The sequence below is a fragment of the Cyanidioschyzon merolae genome, chromosome 19 (genome assembly GCF_000091205.1).
Source record: "Cyanidioschyzon merolae strain 10D DNA, chromosome 19, complete genome".
In the NCBI taxonomy this organism is placed as follows: Eukaryota; Rhodophyta; class Bangiophyceae; order Cyanidiales; family Cyanidiaceae; genus Cyanidioschyzon; species Cyanidioschyzon merolae.
In genome coordinates, this window is record NC_010145.1 from 295,441 (window position 1) to 318,889 (window position 23,449).

At 50.4% G+C, this 23,449-nt stretch overlaps 7 protein-coding genes across 7 annotated transcripts, besides 2 other annotated features; 3 read left to right on the forward strand and 4 right to left on the reverse strand.

Annotated features, from left to right (window-relative positions):
- Window positions 1–572: 572 nt before the first annotated feature.
- On the reverse strand, window positions 573–776 carry CYME_CMS116C (similar to protein transport protein SEC61 gamma subunit; the record flags this gene model as incomplete). Its single annotated transcript, XM_005538727.1, has 1 exon — window positions 573–776. One exon carries the CDS (start codon window positions 774–776, stop codon window positions 573–575), a length of 204 nt encoding a protein of 67 aa, XP_005538784.1.
- Window positions 777–1,251: 475 nt separating this feature from the next.
- Window positions 1,252–2,613, forward strand: CYME_CMS117C (similar to alpha-1,2 glucosyltransferase; the record flags this gene model as incomplete). The annotated part of the gene is made up of 1 exon (XM_005538728.1): window positions 1,252–2,613. The coding sequence occupies one exon, from the start codon at window positions 1,252–1,254 to the stop codon at window positions 2,611–2,613; it is 1,362 nt and encodes a 453-aa protein (XP_005538785.1).
- A 652-nt stretch (window positions 2,614–3,265) lies between these two features.
- Window positions 3,266–4,321, reverse strand: CYME_CMS118C (hypothetical protein, conserved; the record flags this gene model as incomplete). The annotated part of the gene is made up of 1 exon (XM_005538729.1): window positions 3,266–4,321. The coding sequence occupies one exon, from the start codon at window positions 4,319–4,321 to the stop codon at window positions 3,266–3,268; it is 1,056 nt and encodes a 351-aa protein (XP_005538786.1).
- A 1,601-nt stretch (window positions 4,322–5,922) lies between these two features.
- CYME_CMS119C (similar to Stat3-interacting protein) lies at window positions 5,923–8,460 on the forward strand (the record flags this gene model as incomplete). Its single annotated transcript, XM_005538730.1, has 1 exon — window positions 5,923–8,460. One exon carries the CDS (start codon window positions 5,923–5,925, stop codon window positions 8,458–8,460), a length of 2,538 nt encoding a protein of 845 aa, XP_005538787.1.
- Window positions 8,461–8,860: 400 nt separating this feature from the next.
- CYME_CMS120C (guanosine-3',5'-bis(diphosphate) 3'-pyrophosphohydrolase) lies at window positions 8,861–12,100 on the reverse strand (the record flags this gene model as incomplete). The annotated part of the gene is made up of 1 exon (XM_005538731.1): window positions 8,861–12,100. One exon carries the CDS (start codon window positions 12,098–12,100, stop codon window positions 8,861–8,863), a length of 3,240 nt encoding a protein of 1,079 aa, XP_005538788.1.
- A 213-nt stretch (window positions 12,101–12,313) lies between these two features.
- Window positions 12,314–13,958: a sequence feature (repetitive element).
- A 1,862-nt stretch (window positions 13,959–15,820) lies between these two features.
- Window positions 15,821–16,297: a sequence feature (possible transcribed region).
- An 815-nt stretch (window positions 16,298–17,112) lies between these two features.
- CYME_CMS122C (probable farnesyl-protein transferase beta-subunit) lies at window positions 17,113–18,498 on the forward strand (the record flags this gene model as incomplete). The annotated part of the gene is made up of 1 exon (XM_005538732.1): window positions 17,113–18,498. One exon carries the CDS (start codon window positions 17,113–17,115, stop codon window positions 18,496–18,498), a length of 1,386 nt encoding a protein of 461 aa, XP_005538789.1.
- A 1,276-nt stretch (window positions 18,499–19,774) lies between these two features.
- On the reverse strand, window positions 19,775–23,380 carry CYME_CMS123C (hypothetical protein; the record flags this gene model as incomplete). The annotated part of the gene is made up of 1 exon (XM_005538733.1): window positions 19,775–23,380. The coding sequence occupies one exon, from the start codon at window positions 23,378–23,380 to the stop codon at window positions 19,775–19,777; it is 3,606 nt and encodes a 1,201-aa protein (XP_005538790.1).
- Between the last annotated feature and the right edge of the window lie 69 nt (window positions 23,381–23,449).

The window sequence follows — 23,449 nt, forward strand, 5'->3', positions numbered from 1 at the left end:
CTTAGATTTCCGACACGGATCTATCTATACTCGCCGAGAGATGCAAATGATGCCAAATCAGAGAGCATTCTTCTAAAATACACGTATAACAGCTTCGGCAAGCAGCCAGCAAGACGAGACTAGAGATGTTGCCAATCAGAGATGTTTAACTGTATTCTCGTTCTTATGCGCAACCGTCGAAAAGTGTCATATTCAGGGCCGATTTCAACTCCACAGACTCCAGTGGGCAGCACAGTGTGGACTAGGTGGCTTGCGGAAAGGCCAGCGAGCGCGTCCCAAACCGATATCGTTACGTGCTTGGGAGCGCCTCGCAGAAGCCTTACTCCCGCAAACGAACTCGGCCAGGCCCAAGCTCTGGAGCAATTGATCAACACTAGCGTGCATACCCAACCCCATATGCATTAAAAGGCTTGCTGTGTAAGCGTGGATCTCCGACTAGACCCTGTTTACACGAAACACCGCGCAGCCCGTCGCTCGCCTCCCTCGTCGGCGACGCAGCAGCCGCTGCCCTGGAACGGCGTCTCGGACGGATTGCCTTCCCACCCCCAATACGGCGCCTTACAAGACACGATCTAACCCAGAAGGATATTATTGATGGGAATATGGATTAAACGAATGAAGTACCCAATCAAACCCAGAAGCAGAATACCTAGCAAAACCGCCTGAGCGACACGTGCATACTCCTTCTGATCTGGTTTCGTACATCGTTTCCAAAGACGCACAGACTTTTCTGCAAAATCAACAATTGGTTTCGATAGTAGAGAAAGCGCCTCCATCCGTGTAACTGCCGCAGGGTCAACACCAAGAAGCGTTATGAATGTTCATCGTGCACTCGTGTTCGGCAGGTATGATGGCGACGATGTGCGGCCCGCGAAACCGCTCCAGGGCATCGCTCCTCAACTTCATAAACGTTTTCTTTGAGCGACGCAGCTTCTTGACTGGCCTTGGATACCCGATTGCACAAGCAATATCGACACCTGGGAGAACTGCAGAGGTGTTGTCGCAAGTATACTCAACATACCATTGGTGCTGAGTTGAAACGAACCCCAGGAATAGCGTCGGCAACCCTCTCGTGCCGTTCAAGACTCACGTGTACGCTTGCCAACTTGGTGTCTGCTGGTTTTTCTAGCACGCATTGCAAGCGCACTGCTGGAGTCACTGCAGTAATTTTGAGGCTATAATGCCCAATACACTGGAAGTTTTGCACGCGGCTTCGAAAGTAGAACGTTCTCACAAAGATAGATCGCGGTGATGCCTCGCCCAGAGCGGGAACTTGCCCGAAAGAGGCGTTTTCTTCCCTGGGTAGGGTTTGTTGTGCTGCTGTTGCTGGCACAAGTATGGTTGCAGGCTCGCCAGCCTCTTCCATACATGGACGAACTCTACCACATACCCGCAGCGAACGCGGTGTGTTGCAGAGTCGTTAGCGTAGCTTGCGAGCAAAATAAGCTATCTGTCGAATGGGGACGTATCACGACACCACCGGGCGCCTACTACTTTGGCTGTCCTCTATGCTTGCTGTGGCGGGTTTGGCGGTATGCAACATGTCCACCATGGCTCTGGCGCCTCGCAGTCGGCACGATACCTCTCGCTCTTGCCACAAGGGAATTGATGCTCTTCCCTGGGATGAGTGCCGAGGAAGCAATCACCCTGGCAACGTTTCTGCCTCTCTTTTTTTCGAGTCTGCTGTGCTACACCGATACTTTGGCTTTCATGCTCTATGTGCGAGCTTGGCGTCAGCAACGCGGGCAACACCCGACTTCGCCGCTTCAAAGCGCCGTGTTTGGGATGCTCGCTTCATTAACGCGCCAGTCCTACATCGTCTGGCATACTTTTCTGGGGCTCACCGCCCTAGGAGCTGCCGCAAGCACCACCGCGCAACTGGAGATCATCTTCGCCCACGGAACTGCGGGTCTCGCATATGTGGCCTTTTTCGTATGGCACGTTCTCATCAAAGGAGGGAGCATCTATCTGGGGGATGCTGAGCGACACGGACTTTCTACACACTGGTCAAACTGTCTCTACTTTGTCACGACCTGGTTTATACTGGCTGGTGGCTGGCGCGCCTTGTTTCTCCAATCCGCAGGCAACTCATCAGTAGGGAAATACTTGGCTGTAAGAGCGGAAGCCATTCGACAATCCTGGAGAAGATTCATTTGTCTCACAACCGTAGCTGCTATAGCTGTACGTCGAGGCACGTGTATTCACCCATTCGTCCTCGCAGATAATCGACACTACGTATTCTATTTCTTTCGGTATTTTATCATCCCGGGTAATCTAAGGAGATACACACTGGTCCCGCTGTATGCCGTCAGCATGGCATGCTGGCTGAGTCACTTGCGATCTACAGGCCGCATGGAGCGTCTCTTGCTATTTTCGGCGACTGCATTGACGCTAGTGCCCAGCAGACTGGTCGAACCAAGATATTTTATTCCACCGGTTGTCGCAACCGAGCTTCTAGCAGCGCAGCGGCAGCGTAGAACGTTGAGCACTATCCGTATGATTTTGAACCTGCTATTGGCATTCGTCTGTTTATGGTTCTTTCTCGAGAGACCCTTCGAAAGAACGCCTGATCTGCATATTTCTGATCCAAGTCCAGGTCGTTTTATGCCATAAAGCCGTCTATGGACGCCAGAATCTCGGAGGTGTTTCAGGGATCCATTCTGGAAGAAGAGCCTGAAGCACTGGATACCGCTATGCACTTCAACGCCGAGCGCCTTTGGGCATCGAATCCGTGTATTATGACTTGCAGTTTGGTGGGCGGCTTGGTATATCGCGAACATTTCTCCCGTTTATATCGTAAGCCTGTGACGTATCATAACCTCCGTCGCCATCTCCAGGAGCATTCTGGCTCGCTTTACCGCTGGAACATGTGGATTGCTGCCCCAGACACGCTTAATATGCTCTTCCAGATTCAAATTCGGGTTTCTTATGGGTTTGGGACCAATTATTCACGCTGCCCCCGATGTCCGCACGGCGCCTATACTCAAGTTCTGAGACTACGAAGCTGTTTGTACAGTAATCAGGACAGACAAAGAAGAAATGGCATTTTTCACGTACCTGCGTCGCATGTAGTTGGTAATGAGCATTTTGCTCTATCGGAGCTGACCCGAATATGCCTTGTAGTAGATATTCGTTGGACAAGCCGCTTACTCTCCTGGAAGTAAAAAACGTTCCCGTGATACTCCTTGCAGCCCCCTGGAGTGGCGTTGTAGAGTCCTCGTGAGATGTCCTATCTTGACTCAGTGTGATGGTCAACTTCTGCCAGCTATAGCCTCGAAGTTCTTTCGAACGCGTTGCAGAGGACTTCACAAAAGTTACGCCAGGCAGAGCCCCTATCATACGGGAAGTGCACTGGAGGCGGATTGCTGTCCTGAAGATCCAACCCGGTTCCCGGAGGCGCTCCACGATGATTCCATGGCCAACTTTGATGTGTAGACGAAACCAGATCTGCAGCCTTTGCGTGCTCATGCTTATCACCCAAATTTTCATCTCGTTCCTGGAACATAGACCTGTGGGAATCATCCACAAATTCTAAAGTTGGAAATGTTTCGAAGATCAAATCCTGCGGCTCAGGAGCTTCTAACCCTTCTCTAGTAGTCTGAAGCTCCTTCCAGGCGAAGAGCACTGCTTTCCACTTGTAGTACTCCTTAAATGTCATGTTTTTGCTCGCTAGATAGAGATGGAAACCAAATAAGTACACAACTACACAGAGCAAAAACGAGAAGCTAAGCACACAAAAAAATTCATCGAAATACATGCATTCTAGTCTTTGGGTATCCACTCTGCGGCTTCCTGTCCAAAACGCCTCAAAAGGCGGCCCACAGCGCTGTATTTGATCCAAGAGAGCGGAGGCGCTGATGAGAAACCCATGGATAACGGCACAGACATGCAGGAACAAAAACAAAATAAAATGGGGGCGGTTTCTCCGCCCAATATCGTTATTCACCCATAAACAATAGTGATCATGGCACTCGATGCAGCGATCCGTCACACTTGAGTGTGAAACGCGGGGCAGTCGCCCCAGTCCGCAGAACTCGCACTTGACACCTGCTACGTACAAAACGCCGTCATATCTGGGTTCCCTCTCTGCAGCCGACTTGACAGCTGCTGCGGTAACAGTACCGGGGTCACGCAAAGATACGCTCAATAAGGCCCCAAACAGCACGACTTGCCAGCAAAAAATATGCCAGTGCGCTGCGTAAGGGAAAGTTTTCTGCGGCAAGTCCCTGTCCAATGCGAGGAAGAGTACGCAGAAAGTAAGACCTGAGACTAAGGGATAGGCGAAGGGTCCGTACCTTTGCAAACGGGATTTCGGAAGCATTGAGTTCGGGGTTTCCCTGCAGCCATAACTTGACTGTTTCTCGTGAAGGTCTCAACAAGCGCAACGCCCTTCAAGTCTGGATTGGAGGAGCCGCGAATGATAGAGCCTTGGCATGATCAGAGTGACCACTAGGCCCGAAACCCTTGGCGGAATGAAATTGAGTGGATCGTCTGGCTCGGGTGTACACTCTTAAGTTTGGGTCGTTCCGATTGTCATTAACACAAGCACTTTTGGGCTTTTTTGTGACTGCTTCCTTTTCTTCTCTCTCATCTTCCTCTCTAGATACGCCGATCACTCCTTTCTCTCCAGCTTTGTAGTCAGCAACAGAAGGGTATTACTGATATCATTCAGGTGCTTGGTTCGCTTCTTGCGGATGTTGTCGACCCGTGTCATACACGAGCGTGAGCTGCGAACTACCCGGTGATTCCCACTTTGCATCTTCTCAGAATGCAGCCTTGGTGCTAACTTCGCAGCGGTGACACTTGACTGTGGTCGAATATTCCCATAGGTCCACAATACCTCCTCCAATTCCGAGGGTCAATATGTGCCCCGTGGAGGCTTGTCTCATTGCATCGTTCATGTCCTGGACGGGTTTAGAAGCCACGCCTCGATTCCCTCTCTCCGTTCCTGTGCCTCTTGTCGTGCACTGAGTTCATGAAGTTTCCTGCCAGTGGTTCCCTTGGCGAGTGCTCTGTCGGCTGCACGTGTCAGCGCTTGCTGTTCAAATCCACAAACGTATGTGGAACGAGATGTTTTCCATAATGAAACACGTATCCGAAGAAAACGATTGGCCACAAATCAAATGCAGAGATTTGGACCCATCCACGCATAGCTCATGCGACGCTGTGACGCACTCTCTACTGGAAATGAACGGTTTTATGACTGAAATCCGACTGCAAGGCCTCTCTCCATGCAAAACAGAAGACATGCGAGCACAAGGGAGAATATCCCATGAGCGGTATCACGCAGGTGTCGAACGTCGCATCGTGGCGGGCCACAAAGAGATGGGGATATCCGATAGGGACAGGATCGATTATTTGAGGTGACAATTTGGGTGGACTTCTGTCATGCGTTTGTGAATGAGCTGCCAAGGGATGACGCTGCGTTTTCTCCTTGTCAATGCACCGGTACGAGTTTATGCGCCCTGGAGCTGCTTTGCACCAGAAAGATCATAAATTTTGAGAATGCGTGATTTGAGCGCGCGACACGTGAGAGAAGGTGAGACTTAGGGACGTGTGCGTGCAAATAGGAAAACAATATCATATGCTATTTGACGCACCCTAGCTCGAGGGCGTCGCGAATAGACTTGATTTCGGTGACGCAAAGAATTCCGAGATTAAAGTTTTGGAGACACTATGCGGATCCGAATGCGAAGAAGACCTAGAGTAGGACTGAATCCGTATGCCACCGTTACTGCACACTGAACGTCGAGGCTGTCATTCTAAACCTAGTTCGAAAAAAATTTTAAGGCAGAATGAGGGCAAGCATTTCAATGTCCCATTTTTACCCGACACGGACACTGGCTATGCGCCGTTCTGTATCCTGGAGTACCTATTCGAACCATGAACCTCTTGGTGGACTAAAGTGCTCTCTAGAGCGTAATGGGGGACCTTTCGCTGGGATTTGAGAAGTCCTGCGTTGAAATCGAACAAAAGCTGGTCGGTTGCCGCCGAGCTGGGTACCACGCTCTAGACTGTATTCGGTTGAAGTGCAGTTCCGAAGGTGCTGCTGTCACACAATCGTTGCTTGCTTTCAGCAACGATCGAGCAGTTTACGTCACGAACCTGACAGGAATTAGGTACTCACTCGTTAGCCACGAAGGCATCGTAAACTGTCTGCGTTGGCAGCGACTCGGAGGTCAGGGCAACCTTTACGGCACGGGAGTACTCGTGAGTGGCGACGCAGCCGGCGCTCTGTGCGTTTGGCGCCCGCAGGGCTTGATTCATCGTTTCGACCTGGCGAAGCTATTCTCAACGACAGATTCTGCGACGGATCACTCACTCTTTTCGATTGTTTGTTTAGCAGTTCCGCCTGGTGCCGGCGAAGTGGCAACTGTTGGTACGAGCGGGCCGCTCTTCAGTTGTACTTCTGGTGGCTATCTTTATGCATTTGAGTATGCGAACACGGCATCGGCAGTACAACTTACAGCCTTGCCTGAGAGTGTAGACTGCTTGCCTTTGGGTTCTGGAGCGATACGATCGGAGCAATCTTTTGATGGATGCTATCTCGTGTTTGTTGGCAATACCATAGGTACCATTGAAGGTTTTTTGTATAACAGCAAGCACCAAACATTCGCAAGAACAACAACAATCGAAGGACATGCAGACTGTATTCGAGACGTGGCGCTGCACGTGATGGACATCCGAAATCAATGCGCCGATCAACTGCAAAATCGACGGAATGCTACTGGGCACGTCTTACTCGCGTCTGCGAGTCAAGACGGCACAGCTCGCTTGTGGCTCGTCGCGTCGAGCACGCATCAGGGACATTTGGATTTAATAGATGACCCGGAGTGCCTTACGGTGCTCTATGATCATCAGTCAGCTGTTACCACTGTGAAATTTATCCGGGGCTCGTGTTGTGCAGACGAGAGGCCTCGTTTGTTGACGGCAGCCTTTGACCGCACCGTGAAGCTCTGGGAGCTGAGTGGGGATTCAGCGCCAAGGATTCAGCGTGTTGCAGAGATGGGTGTTATCGGTGAGCAAAGCTCCTTCCATGGGTTCTACAGCGCCGCCTACGGGGAATGGGATGACGGTCAAAGCGTTGTTTTCGCAACAACCTACACTGGTGCCGTCTTCCAGTGGCGGAATGCATCATCTCAGAATCTGTGGCGTAACGATGAGCCGTGCATTAGGGGGCACAACCTGGGCGTTACTGATTTGGACTGGTGCCCCCCTGATGGCTTGATGCTCGTCACCGTTTCGCGGGATATGACGTGCAGACTCTTTGCTAAGGCGCAGGTCACCACTGCGTATCAGTGGGTGGAATTAGCACGCCCTCAGGTGCACGGTCACGAAATTTTCGCTGTTCGCTTTGTCGGAAAAAGTGGGCTGAAACTAGCATCTGCTGCAGAAGAAAAAGCGGTGCGTTTGTTTGATGCTCCCCAGCAGTTTGTCGAGGAATTATCTGGTATATTGCAAACAACGAGGCCGGAGGCCTGTTCTGACGGAAAGCCGCGTCCCGTTCGAGCGTCCCGCATCGCGCTTTCCCTTACGAACCAACCTGAGTATGAAGCATCAGAATCAAACGAGGGTGAGGAGATTCATAGGGACCTGAGCCCCAGCGCCGGACGACTCGGAAGGTTCCCTGCATCGGGCGCTTCGCCTCGAACGGAGGCGACACTTCAGCAAGACACTCTATGGCCAGAGTGCGAGCAACTATTTGCTCATCCAAACAATGTTCAGCGGTTGGATTCCATCGAGCAACAGGACGGCTCTTTCATCCTAGCCTCTGCCTGTGTCGCACAATCTATGCGGGAATCCGCTATTCAGCTGTGGGAGATTCAAGATGCGGCTGTTGAACTCCATGATCTTCGTTGCCATGATCTGACCGTGACGGACCTTCGTTTCGCGTATAGGATCGTAGGAAAAACCCGACGGAACCTCCTGCTGTCCGTGGCGAGGGATCGCTCGTGGATTGTGTGGAATGTGCATTCCCGAGAGGTTATCTCGCGGAGAAAGAATGCACATGCGCGAATGATCCTCACATGCGCTTGGGTGGATCCCCAACAAGGGCTTTTCGCCACTGGTGGACGGGACAAGTGCATTCACTTGTGGCAAGTTTCGAATTTCGATGCTCCAGAAGCAGAATCCTTGGCAGAGCCTCTTCAGTCGTGGCGTCTGCACAGTGCCGTCACGGCGATGGATGTGTTCAGTGACAGGCCGGATCGCGCCATCGTCCTCGCTGGCCTTGAGTCCGGAGCTCTTCACGGTTTCAGCGTGAGCACGGTGGCGCCTTACTGCTCGAAAGCGCTCCAGATGTCTGAAAACGTCCGACACGTTCGAGCGGTAAGTCGAATTCGTTTTCGACCCCGATCGAGAGGTGTGTTTGCGTCCTGCAGTGAAGATGGTAGCGTGATGATAGCGCGTATACTCACTACGGAAAAGAACGAGGTTGCTGACACCGTTTCTACTTTCTAACTGTTGTACCGTGGCGAAACAACTTGCTGCTATTATGCGTTTAGGTAATATGCACGAAATCATTCTTTCTTGACATCGCGGATTCGATAATCAGGCACCCGGTACCCGATCCATTCTGAAGCAGGGACGATGCAGTATCGAACCAGAATCAACTGGAGTGTGACTGCCAGAAGGCTCGTGTGCGAAAAACTGCCACCAGCGTGCGCGCCGAATGCCCACGACGTATGCGGGTCTGTCTAGTCCCGCCTGCCAACGCAACCCGACATGGCCTCCGTACGCTTGAAGGTACCCAATGTGCCGCTATCTGGAGTGCGCTGCTCCCTATAACCATGTCTCTTTTCATCAAGCGCGAGATCTCAATCAAATACTCTTCCCGCACAACTCCCCCCGCGACAGCCGCTCACTCATCCTCGTTGTCGGCGTCTTCCACCTCATGTTCAAGAAGACTACCGGCCATAGACAAGATCTCTACCTCGCCTGACTTGAGCCGTGCTAGAGTCTGGGCATATGACGACATGGCATGGGTCTCGTTGCCGCCAAGATGGTCTCGTACCCGACAGGTCTCAAGAACGTCCTCGAATGCAAGCAAACGCGTTCGCAATCGTTCAATCTGATACTTGTCTTGCACAAGGATTTCAAAGAATAGTATCGCAGTATCTCTGGATATGCGGCTGGATGATCCCACAATCGAGATGCCCTCACTCGAGATCGTACCTGCAATCCGTGACAGTAGACCAGGGCCATCGCGCGCCATCAGCGCGAGGCGCACTGGATAGCGTGAACGCGGCGCGCACCAGCGCACGCTCACGCATGCCTCGGGATCACCGCGGAGGCTCGCGAGGCAGCGCACGCAGCGGAGGCGATGGACTTCAAAGGCGGCGGGTACTCCGTGGCTTGCCGGCCGAATTCGGATCGCAACAATACGATCGCCTGGTACGGGATTGCAGCAGCACGCAGCGAAACACTCTGGGTGAATGTCCTCACACGCTTCAGCTGCATTACTTGCACCACTGGACAAGGTTCGACTTGAAGACGAATCCGTTCCAGGTTGACGCTCACGTTCAGGAAGTGAGCGTTCTAGGTATCGCTCAGCGTCCTTTTCTGGAAATTCGGCTGCTTCGAGGGTCTGGTAATTGGCTGGCGGATCGCGAGCACTCGACCTCAAGTAAAGAGGACTTGTTTCCTCTTCCGCAAATGTTCCATCGATTTCTGTATCAGGGACGCCAGTGTCAGCTGCAGCGTGCACATCGTTGTTACTTGCTGCAGTTGTATGCAGCTCTTCAAGAGTGCGGATGCGATCTGGATCAATATCCCGACAAAAATGGCATAAAATTTTTGCGGCAGCTGTTAATCCTCCGAATCGATGCACATAAACGAGCAGATCTTCCAAACATCGGATTTCAAGGGCTCGGGCCGGTGCGCAAACTTTCGGCACCAGTATAGGGAGGGCTGATTCCAAGACCAAGTCATTTGGAATCTCGTTCTCGTCCACACAAAGATGCCGCGCTGCTGCTTGAAGAAGCTCTCTACCTCGCTCGCATGCCTCCTTCACTTCACGAGATCGAAGGAATCGGCGAATCTTCTGCTTGGCAGTGCGTGAACGCGCGTAACGAAGCCACTCGCGGCTAGGCCCAGGTGCAGCCGGCGATGTAATGATTTTGATGCTATCCGCATTGCTGAGCTCGTAATCGAGCGGCACAAACCGGCCGGCTACACGAGCCCCGATCATTTGATTTCCTACGTCTGAGTGAATATGGTAGGCAGCATCTACGACAGTAGAGCCTTTCGGAAGATCCAAAATGTAATTTTTCGGCGTGAATACGTAGACTCGATTCCCCAGGAGATCCTTCTGAACCGCATCAACACAGTCCTTGGAGTTCCCCGAATATTCCTTGCAGTACTCCAGAATGTTGCGGAGCCAGTCTTCTGAGTGTTTTTGCCAGTGGTTTTGCGGTGAATGCAGCGTCCCATTTCCTGCCGCTTGTTGTCCACTTCGGAGCCTCGTTTCTGGCCAGAATTCCATAGCAATACCATATTCTGCTTGAACGTGCATGCTATCTGTGAAGATCTGCACCTCCACGGGGTGGAATCCACCCTTCGGACCCAGAAGCACCAGCGTGTGTAAACTCTGGTAGCCATTCGGTTTCGGATACGCAACAAAATCCTTCACATGCCCTGGAAATGGTCGGAAAAGCGAATGTACACGCCCCAGGATATGATAGCAGATATTTCTACCGAATGAAGGATCATAGTGCTCCTCGCTGAGTCCGACAATAATTTGCACAGTAGCGAGGTCATGGATATTTTCCAGCCGTGCACCCTGCAAAATTCTTTGGTAGATGGAGAACAGATTTTTGAGAGCTACCTTCGTGCAGATCTCCCGCACCAAGGGTTTCAAGATAGAGTCGTTCTCCAGAGAATCCACTAGAGCGTCCGCCGCGTGAGCCAGATTCATCTCAAGGTTCGTGCGATCTTTGTATATTCGCACTTGTTCGGAAAGTAGGCCATACTCTTTTGGATGCAAAAAGCGGAACGATAAGTCTTCCAACTCGGACGCTATTCGAGCCAGCCCGAGACGATGTGCGAGCGGCACAAATATCCCCAAGGTCTCCTGCGCGATGCTCTGCTGCTTGAGTGGTGGCATATGCTCCAAAGTTCGCATATTATGGAGTCGATCTGCCAGCTTCACGACTATAACCCGAATATCCTCCGCCATAGAGACAAACATGCGACGGATATACTCTGCCTGTTGCTCCTCTTTGCTGGATTTCCGAAAGTTCGGAGCTGCTCCGTTCGGCGAGTGCTCGGTCACAGTGCCGTTCGCGACTGTAGCCCTAATCTCGAAGTTCTGGTCAAGAGTTGAGGCGTCTATTTCTTCGCCTCCAGCCAGGTCATGATCGAGCCGTAAGCCCTTGAACTTGCTCCGAACTGCTGCAGCTGCGGCAGTTGCTGCCGCGGCTGCCGCTGATGCCGCTGCAGCAATCATGGAGACCGGAGCCATGAGTGCACCATTGGCACCGCTAACAGCGTTGCTCGGTTTCATCTTTCTGGCTATTTTGGAGACTTTGGTTTCCGATTCAACAATATTTCGAACAACATGGCCAAAAAGACTTTCAACAGCATCAAGAGTGAGGTCTGTGTCCTCGACGGTATCGTGTAAGAGCCCAGCGATGAGTGTGTCAACGTCCATCCGAAGTTCCGCGAGAAGAAGAGCAACTGCGACGGGATGTGTGATGAAGGGCTCACCAGACCGACGAAGCTGCCCACTGTGCGCCGCAAATGCCACTTCGAGGGCACGGTGCAGACTCTCTATGGCCTCCTTGTCAAGGTAGTTCGCCTTTTCCCGTAAGCTGTGGAAAGACTGTGTAAACAACTCCCTCTCCGCGTGTGTAAGCGTCCGAGGCTTGCTCTCTGGAGAAACACCATCTAAGCTGCCTTTCGTGATCTGAAAGTCACTACCCGAGAGCAACAGGTCCTTCAAGACTTTTCGACAACGGGGACGACGAATAGTTGGTCTCTCGAAGCGTCTTTGATTCGGAGACCAAAAGAGCGTCTTCGTTGTACTCAGATTGGTTGCGTAATTGTTGCTCTCGCGATAGCTCCTGGGAGCGTACACTGAAATGAAAGAAGGGCACTCCATAACTCAGGCCAGCAGCCCTGTCGAGAGCCAAACGTCAGGTCTTCCCAAGCACAGCCTGTCCCAGAGGTAGCGTCCTCCAAAGGAGAACAACAGTTGGATTCGAGCTCCGTCCGAGACCGATTAACTCTCTAGATTGTACATACCGCTGCGAACGGCGCTATCATGGATTCCGTCACGCGCGTCTGGGCCGCGATGGAAGCGAATTTCGCGAGGGCGCGATTTTTCTTTAATCATTGACGAAATGTTTACCTGGGCCAGCGTTCTCCGATTATGCGCATTTTTCTTTTCTTACTTTTTTTGTGTTATTTTTCAGTGCGCGGTGAAGTATCCACCAAATGCCCTACCTCCAAGTTACATCACCTATACTTATTCTCGGATATTCTGGTCGTTTCATACGTCCTATCGTGTGCCGAGCCTGCGGCATGCGACCGCAATGGCGCCAATAGCGCCGGTGCAGTCGCTGCACGGAGACAGAACGGCGTTGGCGAACTGCGAGGGCGCGATGGGGACTTCCTGTACTTCACCTCAACTGTATTCCATCCTATGTGAATGTTACCATATGCTTTTTCGCAGTTTTATAGCATATGCGTTCGAATCGCGTACATTTGAAGGGACAAAAAAACCAAGGGACGCTATGGACATGGAATTCGGGGATCCTGGAGGCCCGGTGTCGCTGGCTGCCGGAGAAAAGGGAAAATAGTAACAAGCCCAGGGAACGGTAGAAGACGAAGAAGCAGAAGCAGAAGGCCAGACGTCAGAAGCGACTCGAAAAATGACGCAACTACGAGAATTTCGTGGAAGCCTTTCTTCGACGCAATATCAAGGATCCCTAAAAGCAAAAGAAGCAAGAGGCCAACAGAAACAGTGTCGCGTCCCACTTCATGAGTGTTTGTAACGCTTCCCTAGAAAAGATGCATTTTGTGAGGGACATGTACCACGACGTAGCGGATACCAAAACAGTCAAAGTTCCGGAAGAATTTTTCACGGTTACCTCCATCTGGCACCTGATGGCTGCCACAGGGGAAATGTCGGGGAGGAACGATCCAGTGCACGCCTTCTACGAAAACTATCCCTTCTGCAGCATCAACGGTACTCGATGCAGGGCTGACTCGGGTATTTACACTTACGAGGCGATAGAGTATCTCACGAACCTGGGGAACCAAACAATCGTAAACCACGAACGGTTCATCAAAGGCTGCATCTTTGCGCTCTACTCGGCCTGTCTCATAGGGTGGGTGACCATCATCGATAGCTCGACTAGAGATCGCCAGTATGAATAAGAGATCGAATTCTTCGACGAGGAGACATCACACAGGAGCACTACTGAAGGTTCTGTGATCCGTGCGGCTATTAAAGAGCAACGTGGGGCCTCGAGGCTAGCGGATCAGCAGAAAACGTATCAGATATGAAAAAACATGAAAAGGAATTTTATCCCCTATCCTGCGCTATGTCGTATTTTTGAACAGAGAACTCGAGCGCAGGGCCAAAACGGAGCAGGGTGTGGAAGAAAATGAGGAGTCGATGGGGCGGCGGACTGCGCCTTTGGGGAAGCGCTTCAAAATCGTACTGTTATGCAACATCAAGTCATATTTTGTGAAAATCGACCCCAGAGTCCTTTACGGCACACTGAAGGAGGTAAGTTCGGATTTCGATGTAAGCAACTTGGAATTTACGGGCGAAAACCTGGAGACTCATTGGAAGCACATCTTCGATTTCAAACGTCTCAAAATGAGCAAGAAAAAGGTATTCAAGGAGATGATCGAAAGCGATGGAGTATCCATACGCGTTGACTACAGGTGCTTGAAGGTGGATCGTCCTGTTTTGTCCTCGATATCGCGGGTGACGAAGCGTGACGAAATGAATGATGCGGACCCTACGACGTAGGAGGTGCAGGCGAAGGACCTCGTCGCCGGCGTGGACCGTGGGAACACGAATATCATGACCATTGCTGTTTCCATGCATGGGAAAAATGCAAGGGCTCCCATCGCACAGGTGCAGCAAATGGAGAGCATAACCTCTGGACTTGTGACGACGCGGTTAACGACTTTTGCAATGAAACCCGCAGCGTATGGCACATTTACCTGAGCGGTTATACTCAGACCAGTGGATTTTGGAGTACATGTGCCAGCAACCCATTTTGTTATTGTTTCTTTTGCTCCCAGGCATTCAAAGAAAGCAATGGATCCCTTAGATTCGATAATTGTGGAGAAGAGACCTCAAACTGTCACTTTTAGCCTGCGAGCAATGATCTGACTCGTTCAATTCGGTCATTCTGCCATCAGCAGGTGGATGGATCACCTTTATCGTCGTCTTTGACTTGAACTTCGTGCATGAAAGGCAAAACTTAACAAACTCCCTCACATAGACAGAATCGGCATCGATCCGTTCCACTCCATACACTCTCGCAGAAATTCTGCCGAAGAACCCAAATCGTGTGGAGTCCCCAGTCCTTTGATGCGAGGGATGATGAAGAGACACGAATGGACGAAGGAAAAAGCATGCTTCTTTGGGAGTTAATTGCGTGTTTGACGGGCCATTACCGACTCTGTACCGATGTAGAAGGCTTTTTCCAGAAGCGATATGTTTCGGCCTCTTACGATGAGACCTCTTTCGGAAGAAATGCGAAAGATGTTGATGAATACTTCACGAAGAAGGACAACAAATGTTGTTCGTAATGAAGAGACAAGCTAGAATAATGACGACATCAGCCCATGCGCAGATTCCATCGAGTGGTAGTACGCAGGTCGCCAAACCTAGGGGATCCCTCAGCAACCCATGCATCCTCGGGGCGCTATGTGGCACCTCCATTGTATATTTTTCTTGATTTGAGATGAAGTTGCTTTCCATAACTCTCTAGCGATCAAGGAATAAGCAGCTGAGATAAGCGTTGAGCTGCCCTACATATCGGTCCATTCTTGCATGCAAAATCCGGTCGAGTGCGTCCTCTCGATTGCTATACGATATTTTCTCGGCCTCGAATTCATAGACGAGACGTTTGCGTCCGTAACAAAGCAGTTCTTCGATAGATCCTTCTTCAACAAGTAATTCTCTACCTTAACCAGCTTTCAAATGCCCTGTGGCTCTTCCGATCTTTCGGACAAGGGTGTGCAAAAGCGCGCTCTGGCAGTGGAAGTGCCCGCGGCGAAGAAGATGCAAGAAGGTCACGGAGCATAGTAGAGACACATCTGCATTGTGGTTAGCGTCCGTCCCGCCGTCCTTCTAGTGTATCCAAGTCCCCGGGAGAATAAGATTACAAATATAGCTACCGGATCTATGCTACTCTGCTAAGAAAAAGAAAAGGCGAGGAAGCAGAAGAACAAGCGACCAGACAGAGAAAGATACTGTCTGAAAGAAGAGGAGGAATAGGAAGGGATAACAGTAGGACACGGATTCAATCTTAGAATACCTTTAAGGTCTCTCTGCTAAAAATTGCCAAGAGGATATTTTTCCAATCGTTGAGATTAAGGACGCCGTTAGGGACCGTATTGCACCTTGCTCGAGGACAATTCACCAGGCCTGCATAACATTGACACATCTCGTCAATGAATTGCTCGGCGTTCCAGGTGCGGAACTCCAAGGTACCCGCATTCCAATGGAATTTTTCGATCAAATATTCGTGCCAGAACTGAGACCCGGGACAGAAGCTGCGATACGACCTGATATATCCAGAGCTCTAAATCATCATGAACCGGGCGGAATAGACACCAGGGGGCATACCAATATCGGGAATTTCAGTAGCTAGACCTCCATCTCGACGCTCTGCTTACGGTATTGATCTGAGAGGGATGATTTGTGCGCTTCTCTCACGGTATATGATGGTTCGGATGGCGCATGAGGACGATCCTTGGCTGGGATACCTGAGACGGTGCTGGTTTCGCCGCAAGTCTTGTTTGTATGGAGGTAAAACGTGCATTTGCGAAATTCGGGAATGGAAGAAATAGAAAATATCTGATAAGTTGCGTTGTTCGGGGGTTGCCTATGTCGCTTAACTTGCCGAAGAGCGCAAGGGCTCCACCCCTGCTCCTTCACAAAAAGCGCACAATGAGTGAAGGAATCGCTTCTGTTCGATTCCAATCGATGCTTTTGAGAGAACACTGACGCATCATGAGCTCGAGTGCACGCTGGAAAAGGTACAGAAACAAAGGGGGAAACAGAGCCGAATGCAAGTGATGATACACAGTAAGTTGATCGAACTTCAAACGGCAAGGGAATCGAAGTAAAGAGGCTTGCTATGGATAATTTCACTAGGATCCATGAGCGTAAGCATGTCCTGCACCAGGACTTGAATGCTTCGAGAATCATCCGGAAATGTCTCGTACTTTCGGAACTTCCTGCCGCTGCTGGCGAGCGACGATTCAAGGGAATCATTTAGCGCTCAGTCTGGGCATTCTGATGAAACGTTGAGAAGCACGGATGAAAAACGTGAGTCGCCCGGAGAGATTGGAAGTGATTCCCGCCTGGAGCGAGTCACTGGTATGGCACAGTTCAGCAAACCACCAAGACCTAAACTCGATATCCATTCACGGAAAACGGTTTTCCATGAGACTAGCTAAACGATATCTCGAGTTCGACTATTTGGTTTTAAATAGTATATTTTAACTTGTCCTGGCAAGCATGATCGTTTCTTCGAACGCCCTGCTGGGCATGAAGGTAGCCTCTACATACAGCGGAGCTATGAGTCGGCGAGCTTCTCTCAGCCTCGTGAAAAGCCATTCAACACAAATACGTTTCAAATCAATGGCATGCCTCAGATTATCTTCATCATACACAGGTCATCCACTACATACAGCATGAGTAGGCATTGATACTCCGCCAATCCTCCGTTTGGAGCGTCTGCCTGGAACGCCAAGCGTATCTTTCTCCGGGTGGCACAGTGTGCGGCCCAGCACGAGGACCAGATCCGACCGAAATGCACAGCGAACAGAATGTTTCGCAGCTGTTCCGCGATGTGTCGCAAGCTCTAGCAACGGGAGAGCTGTCGCAGATCGCACTTTTGACTAACTATTACTTCAATGGCACAAAATGTCGAAGATGCAAGGCTCAAAGCTGAAGAGGAGGAACAACTGCAGCGGAGCTTGTTGAGCATATTCCTACGGCGTCGCGATATTTGGGAGGAAGTTTGTGGCGACTTGCTCTTCGATCCGCTTTACGAATGGTGTGATTACCCGACAGCTAAGGACCAGCGTGCAGTTGAACGTGCTATCATCGATGTTGATTTCGGACGGGCGGTCGTGCTGCTTCGACAGAAAAGATTCACGGACGACGACGATAGCATCCTGGAGCGACGACTCGTCGGGCTGCTTCGCTGTTTATATCTGCAAGAGCCTCCATCGTCTTTGGTCCAAGACTTAGAGGCAGAATTCTGCCAAGAGCACTTCACAAGGGAAAAGCACTTTAACTTTATGGACGGTGTACTGGACTCTCGTCGCGAGCTCGGAGAGGAATACCTCAGCCTTGAGGCCAGCCAGACTTGGATATTGTACTGGATTGCACACTCGCTGAATATTTTGGGCCGTAAGCTAACTGAATCTGAAGCCCGGGGCATCACTCGGTTCTGCTTGGAATGCCGAACGGAACAAGGTGGCTTTGGTGGGGGTATCGGCCATCATCCTCACGCAGCCGCGACGTTTGCAGCGACGTCGGCCCTTTTCATTGCCGGCACTGTGTTGCCTGAAGCATTTGAGGTCTTGGATAGGCGGAAGTTCTTGCACTGGGTTCTGAGAGATCTGAAAATATCTCTGCCGGAGGGCGCCGCTTTTCGTGTGACAAGAGACGGAGAATCCGACGTTCGAGCAACGTATTGCGTTCTTGCTACAGCCTCGCTTTTGGGTGTACTAACAGAAGAGCTTGCCTCCGGAGTAGCTTCATGGATCTCTTGTTTACGTGCATTCGATGGAGGTTTCGGAGGTGAACCTTATAATGAGTCTCATGGAGGCTACACGTTTTGTGCTTTGGCTAGCCTGAGAATTCTGAACGATTCTGGGTTTTTATCCGAAAAGGAATTTGAAAGTTTGGTTAATCCATGCAGAAAATGGCTTCTCCTAAGACAGCGGCAGTTCGAGGGAGGATTCCAGGGAAGACCGAATAAACTTGTGGATGCTTGTTACGCGTATTGGATTGGAGCTTCTTGCAAAATAGTGGACGTTGAGTTCAACGCATCAGCGTTGGCAAGGTATCTGCTGCGCTACTGCCAGGACTTCGAGACAGGTGGCTTTCGGGACAAACCGGGTTCAGACCCTGATTTTTATCACACGTGCTATGCTTTAAGCGGCTTGTGTCTCACGGGTTGGCATGCTCTCGGCGAAAATGGAACCAAAGTCGAGCTACTTGAATTAGACCCCATTTATAATCTCACAACGAATGCGCTCAAACAAGCGAAGGAGTTTTTCGCAGACTAGATATACTATTATTTAGTCGTCGATTTGATTTGGGAATAGACGCTAAAGCAGCTTAAACCAACAAAACTCTAAGATTTTACTTGCCTTTCTGCTCACGGGACGATTTCTTGCTGGACTGAAAGTCGAGGGCCCATAGGCTTGGAGGAATACTGATACGCATCAACACGTAGTGAAAATCTAGGTGTTCGCAAGGTCTTAGTTCTTCTTTTGGTCTTATGTACAAAGAATGCTGACCATGTGCTGAGTATGACGACATAGCTCCAGATGCATGCAGAGTAAGGTACTCTCTTATGTAGCGTCCACTAATTTGGATAGTATGTTTGAGATTGCACGGAGACGAAACAGAAAACCAATCGCATAATTCGCGCGCGGCGTACGGAAGATTTTTGTGCTCGATCTCAATTACTGGCCGGCGCGCCAGCCCAAATTTCGGTCTCGCTGGCAATCGTACAGGAGAGAACAATATTTTCTCGACATGGGAAAATGTATTCGTGTGGTAGCACTTAGACTGAAATCTCGATCTTACCCGTAAATCTATTCCTCGTAACCAATCTCTCAAAGGTTGCGGCAGCGGATGTTACGTTTTTTTCGCTTAAAAGCTCTCACACGGAGTTTCCATTTGCTTGGTTTTTATTCGATCCATGCCTCTCGCATATGCTGCAAATTATTCGTATACGTGAAGCTTCAGCTTCTCTTTGATTTTTGGTTCTGCTATGTTTCGCTAGCAAGCATTCGAGTCTGTTCTTTGGCTCCTGCAGAGCAGCGCTTGCTAAGGTCTATGCATTGATTTCAAATGAACACTGGAGGCCCGCTTGCAGGAGTGCGGGCTGTGGAAATCCCCAACATGCAGGTGCCTGTCATACTTTGCTGAAGGCCAGTAGAATCACGCTCGGAACCGGTTACCCTTTACTGACGGCAGCAAGTATCCTCTTGAATTCTGAGATTTGGTACAGTGGAGCATAAGCGTCGGCGATGAGCTCGTAGCCGATACGTGCAGCCCTTGAAAAAATCAGCTTTTTAGAACTCAGTCAACCGCCTCCACACGCCTTTCCCTGCTTGTTTTACTCACTCCTGACAGCGAACGCATGTCTTTTCTGTCTCTGGCTGGAAGCCAACGTCTGGATAGGCACTAGCCGCGTTGCCAGGAAGCGAGGATTCCAACAGAAGTTCGTTCCAGAGTTTGAGAGTAAAGCATCAAATTTTGGGTTCGGATTTCTGCATTACTGCTCACTTGAGAACAACATCCGACCTTGAAAAGATGCCATACATTCGCGGCCTAGAGGGCATTTCGCGAGGTGATAGATTTGTTGAAACGTATTGAGACTGTCGCATGAGCCGAATCCTTCTCGAGTGCAGGACAACCAAATCCGCCGCGCACATAGAACTCCTGCTCGGATTGCTCGCTTGCTTGAGTTCCATCCTCGTCTGAGCCTTCATCATAGACGCTATCTATGTCGCACCTTTCAGAGGCCTCAATGTCGTCAGAGAAACTGTCTTCCGAATCTAAGAAATCTGTTTGGCTTGCGTCTGAAACGATGTCAGTACTGTCTCGGTCTTCACCGCCGAAGATGAGCTCCAATGCATTGTTCGTTCGGGTAGAGGATGTTGGGCCGTGCAGAAGCCCTTCGATATCATATGAATACAGTTTGCACCATGAAATAATTTCGCCGCGGAGCTCCTCTGTTCGAAGCAATATTCGTGGAGAAAGTTTCATGAGCCGCTTATTCGCAGAGTTGTCAAAACTGCCGACTTCAGTGAACGAATTAGACATCTTTGTTGCTTCACATAAAGTTTCACACAAGTTCAGCGCTTTCGCGAAAACGAAAGCGATCGCATCGCGGACGGTGACGAGCTCCATCCCCTGTGGCGGTTGAACACGATTGAGGCGGTCCAGTCGAGAACGTAGTACAGGCAAGACTGCGAGAAGCTCACTGAAGAAGACCACCCTACAGGTTTGACGGTCGGATCGAGCATTCTGTACCACCGCGAATACCCGCCTGCAAACCTCAATGCTAAAATGGGAGGATCGAAGTTGATTTCGCAGGTGACCGTGTGATTCTCGAATGAGCAATCGAGGGAGGCATAGCGCAATCCACGGGATTGACGCATTCGTCACACAGTTGAAACGAGGATGCGTACTCGGTGAGCTCCAGTTTTCAAGTACATCTAGCAACTGCCCGACCTCATTCGGTAGGCAACTTTCCGGCAGACTGTATAACCATTTCCAAACGCGATAGCGCTCCGAAAGAAAAGGATGTCGAGAGTTGCCCCCACATGGCGAATTCAAATACTTCCGAACTATCTTAGCATTCGGTTCTGCATCGAACTTTCTGGTAAGCGCGTACTTCCGAAGCATTGTACAGCGCTCCCGCAATTGCAATGCAAAGGAGCACGATGGATGAGTTTGTTTCCAGTGCTTGATACGCAGCTTTGCACAGGTCTCGAACACGTTAGTGGCCAGGATAGCCTCCAGGACTGTTCGAGCACCGTGTGTCAACGTCTCAAAATATTCAAGCACATCGAAAACCAGATTCTGTTCGATCTCTGTGCCGCCGGCGCCTATGTAGTACCAGACAGTCAGGTGCCAAAGACGCAGGAGTGCCGGCGCCAACGCCATACACAGCGGACTCGTTTCACGCATGCATAGACATGTTTTCTCGCACAGGTAGCTCAGCCAGGCGGGATTCCACAGATCTGCAAAGTGCTTCAATCCGCCAAGATCTTCAGTGATACCTGTTTCGAGTTCGTCTAGGAGGCAGAAAATCTGACCTGTGCTATGCAAGAGATCAGACTTAATGATCCGCTGAACTAGCAGAGGGACATTTGTCTCTTCAGAAATGGATCTATATAGGGCCTCGATTCTTGTCATGGCATTTCTAGAATCAGGAGCGCGCTCAAGGAAAATGAAGATTCCAACAGCTATCGCCCTCTCCAGCTGGTCTAACGCATGAGCAAAGACCCAAGCAAGCTCAGGTGGAACGGGTCTGCGACAATGTTCCATTGCACCTAGCAGAATTTCCCGTCCGTGAATTGCACATTCCACAGCTTTTGAGACCTCAACAGTTTGCATAGAGCATATGTCGGTCGCAAGCTCAGTGAGGACACTGCTGAAATTCTCAGAGGGGCCTGTAGGCTCCTGCTCGTATGCCGCAAAAATAGATGCCTCGTAGAGTTTGAAAACGTTTCGAGGTACAGCCACCTGAAAGTCTCTCCATGAGCTATCTGTGCACGCAATATACGCACGAAGCGCTTGCCGCGTGAAATGAGGCATGCTCTTCGAGAGTGATTTCGTCCGAAATATTCGACAGCCATGAAATATGTCGCTTGGGATGATTTTCTCTAGTATAGCAGCAAAACCATCCGGATTGATTCCATGTTCAGCAGAATCAGCAATGAGGCCGAGCAGGCTCGCCGCGAAAACTTCTTGAGCATCCATAGGAACGTTTTCCAGAATACTCCTGAGAACGACAAGTCGCTCCTGCTCGTCGCATCCGCGCGTAGTTGCTCGAACGTACAGTCGAGCCATGCTGCAAGCAGTATTCCACTGCCATAACGCTTGTTTCCGTATCAGCGAGCTTAAATTTGAAAGAATCCTCGAATCCTTTTCCCCCAGCGTTTGAAAAACGAGTGCGAACATATCAAGCATTGTCTCTGTCTGCAGCATGTGCGAGAACGAAGAGACGCGATCCAGAATGAGTGGGGCGAATGGTAGCATCGTTTGCGTACGCGATCGACATAGCTCAAGTAAGGCAGAGGCGGCCTTGATTCTAAAAGCTCCCCCATGCTTTCGTGAGCTGCGGTACTTCGCAGATTGAAGAGGTACTGCACCACTGAAACACACTCCAAGAAGGTCTTTCACGATATCGGATCTTATGGACGCGTAAGAATCAAAAAATGTTGGCAAGCATACCTCAAGAACATCCCAGGATTTCTCGTGGGAACACAGAATTCGCAGAAAACGCAGCGCCCCAGTCGGAAATCTTTCAAATGCCGACATGTATGTTGCTAAGATACCGCGCAAGCACATTGCGTTCAAGCGTCGTGCAATCAGACTCTCTGAGATAGCAATCTCAGCTATCCTGTCCATCCGAATTCGAGAAAGCATAAACAGCCAAAGACAGAAATCAAATGGCGAGATTTGGTCTGGAGACGGCCTATATCGAAACCTATTACGATGCCCATTCCGCGCATTCGAAGCCTTGCGTGGATGCCCCAGATCATCAAGGCACTTTTTCTCATCGCGCCCTTCGGTAAAACTATCACTGAAGATCCTCTCCAGAACGTAACGGTCTATTCGTGAAACATCATCCAGCACTTCCACGACGAGAAAAAGAAGTTCAGGGGATGCGTCTTTCAGGTACTCGCGGATACGCTTGAAAAAAAGACCGCTCTTGGAACCTGACAGTTTGAGAAGTGCTCGAATAAGCGACGGAATTTCATTCTCTTCTACGTTGCCTAAGGACTGCAGCGCAAGTTCGACTACGCCAGCGTGGAGTTTTCCTGACAGAGGCAACTCGCTGGCTGAAGCCAGTACTGGCACGAGCAAACTGCGGTCTAAAGCGACGAGTTCCTTGTAGACTAGGAACGCGTTGTTGACGTCTTCCTGGCTACCAGATATAATATGCGCGGAGTAAGGCAGCAAGGTCCTAGGGTACAACGGCAGCAGCTCGAGAAAACGCTCCGTTACGGCTGGGGACGGTTGGCAGACGTGCTGCTTGATGATTTTGCAAGCTTCATCGAGAGCTTCTTCCTCTCCCAACTCCGAGGCAATCTCTAGCAGAAACAGTCCTGCTTCAGAACAAGTATCCCGTTGAGCTAGTAGTGAAATAGTTTCAGTAAGTTGCGCAGCGCCTATGGCCCGTAGCAGGTTTTTTGTGCTCATGTGTACTAGAGCTCATGGAAAATAAATGAATTTTTCGCGCGCAAATTTCTTCGCGAAGCGCAGTTCTCG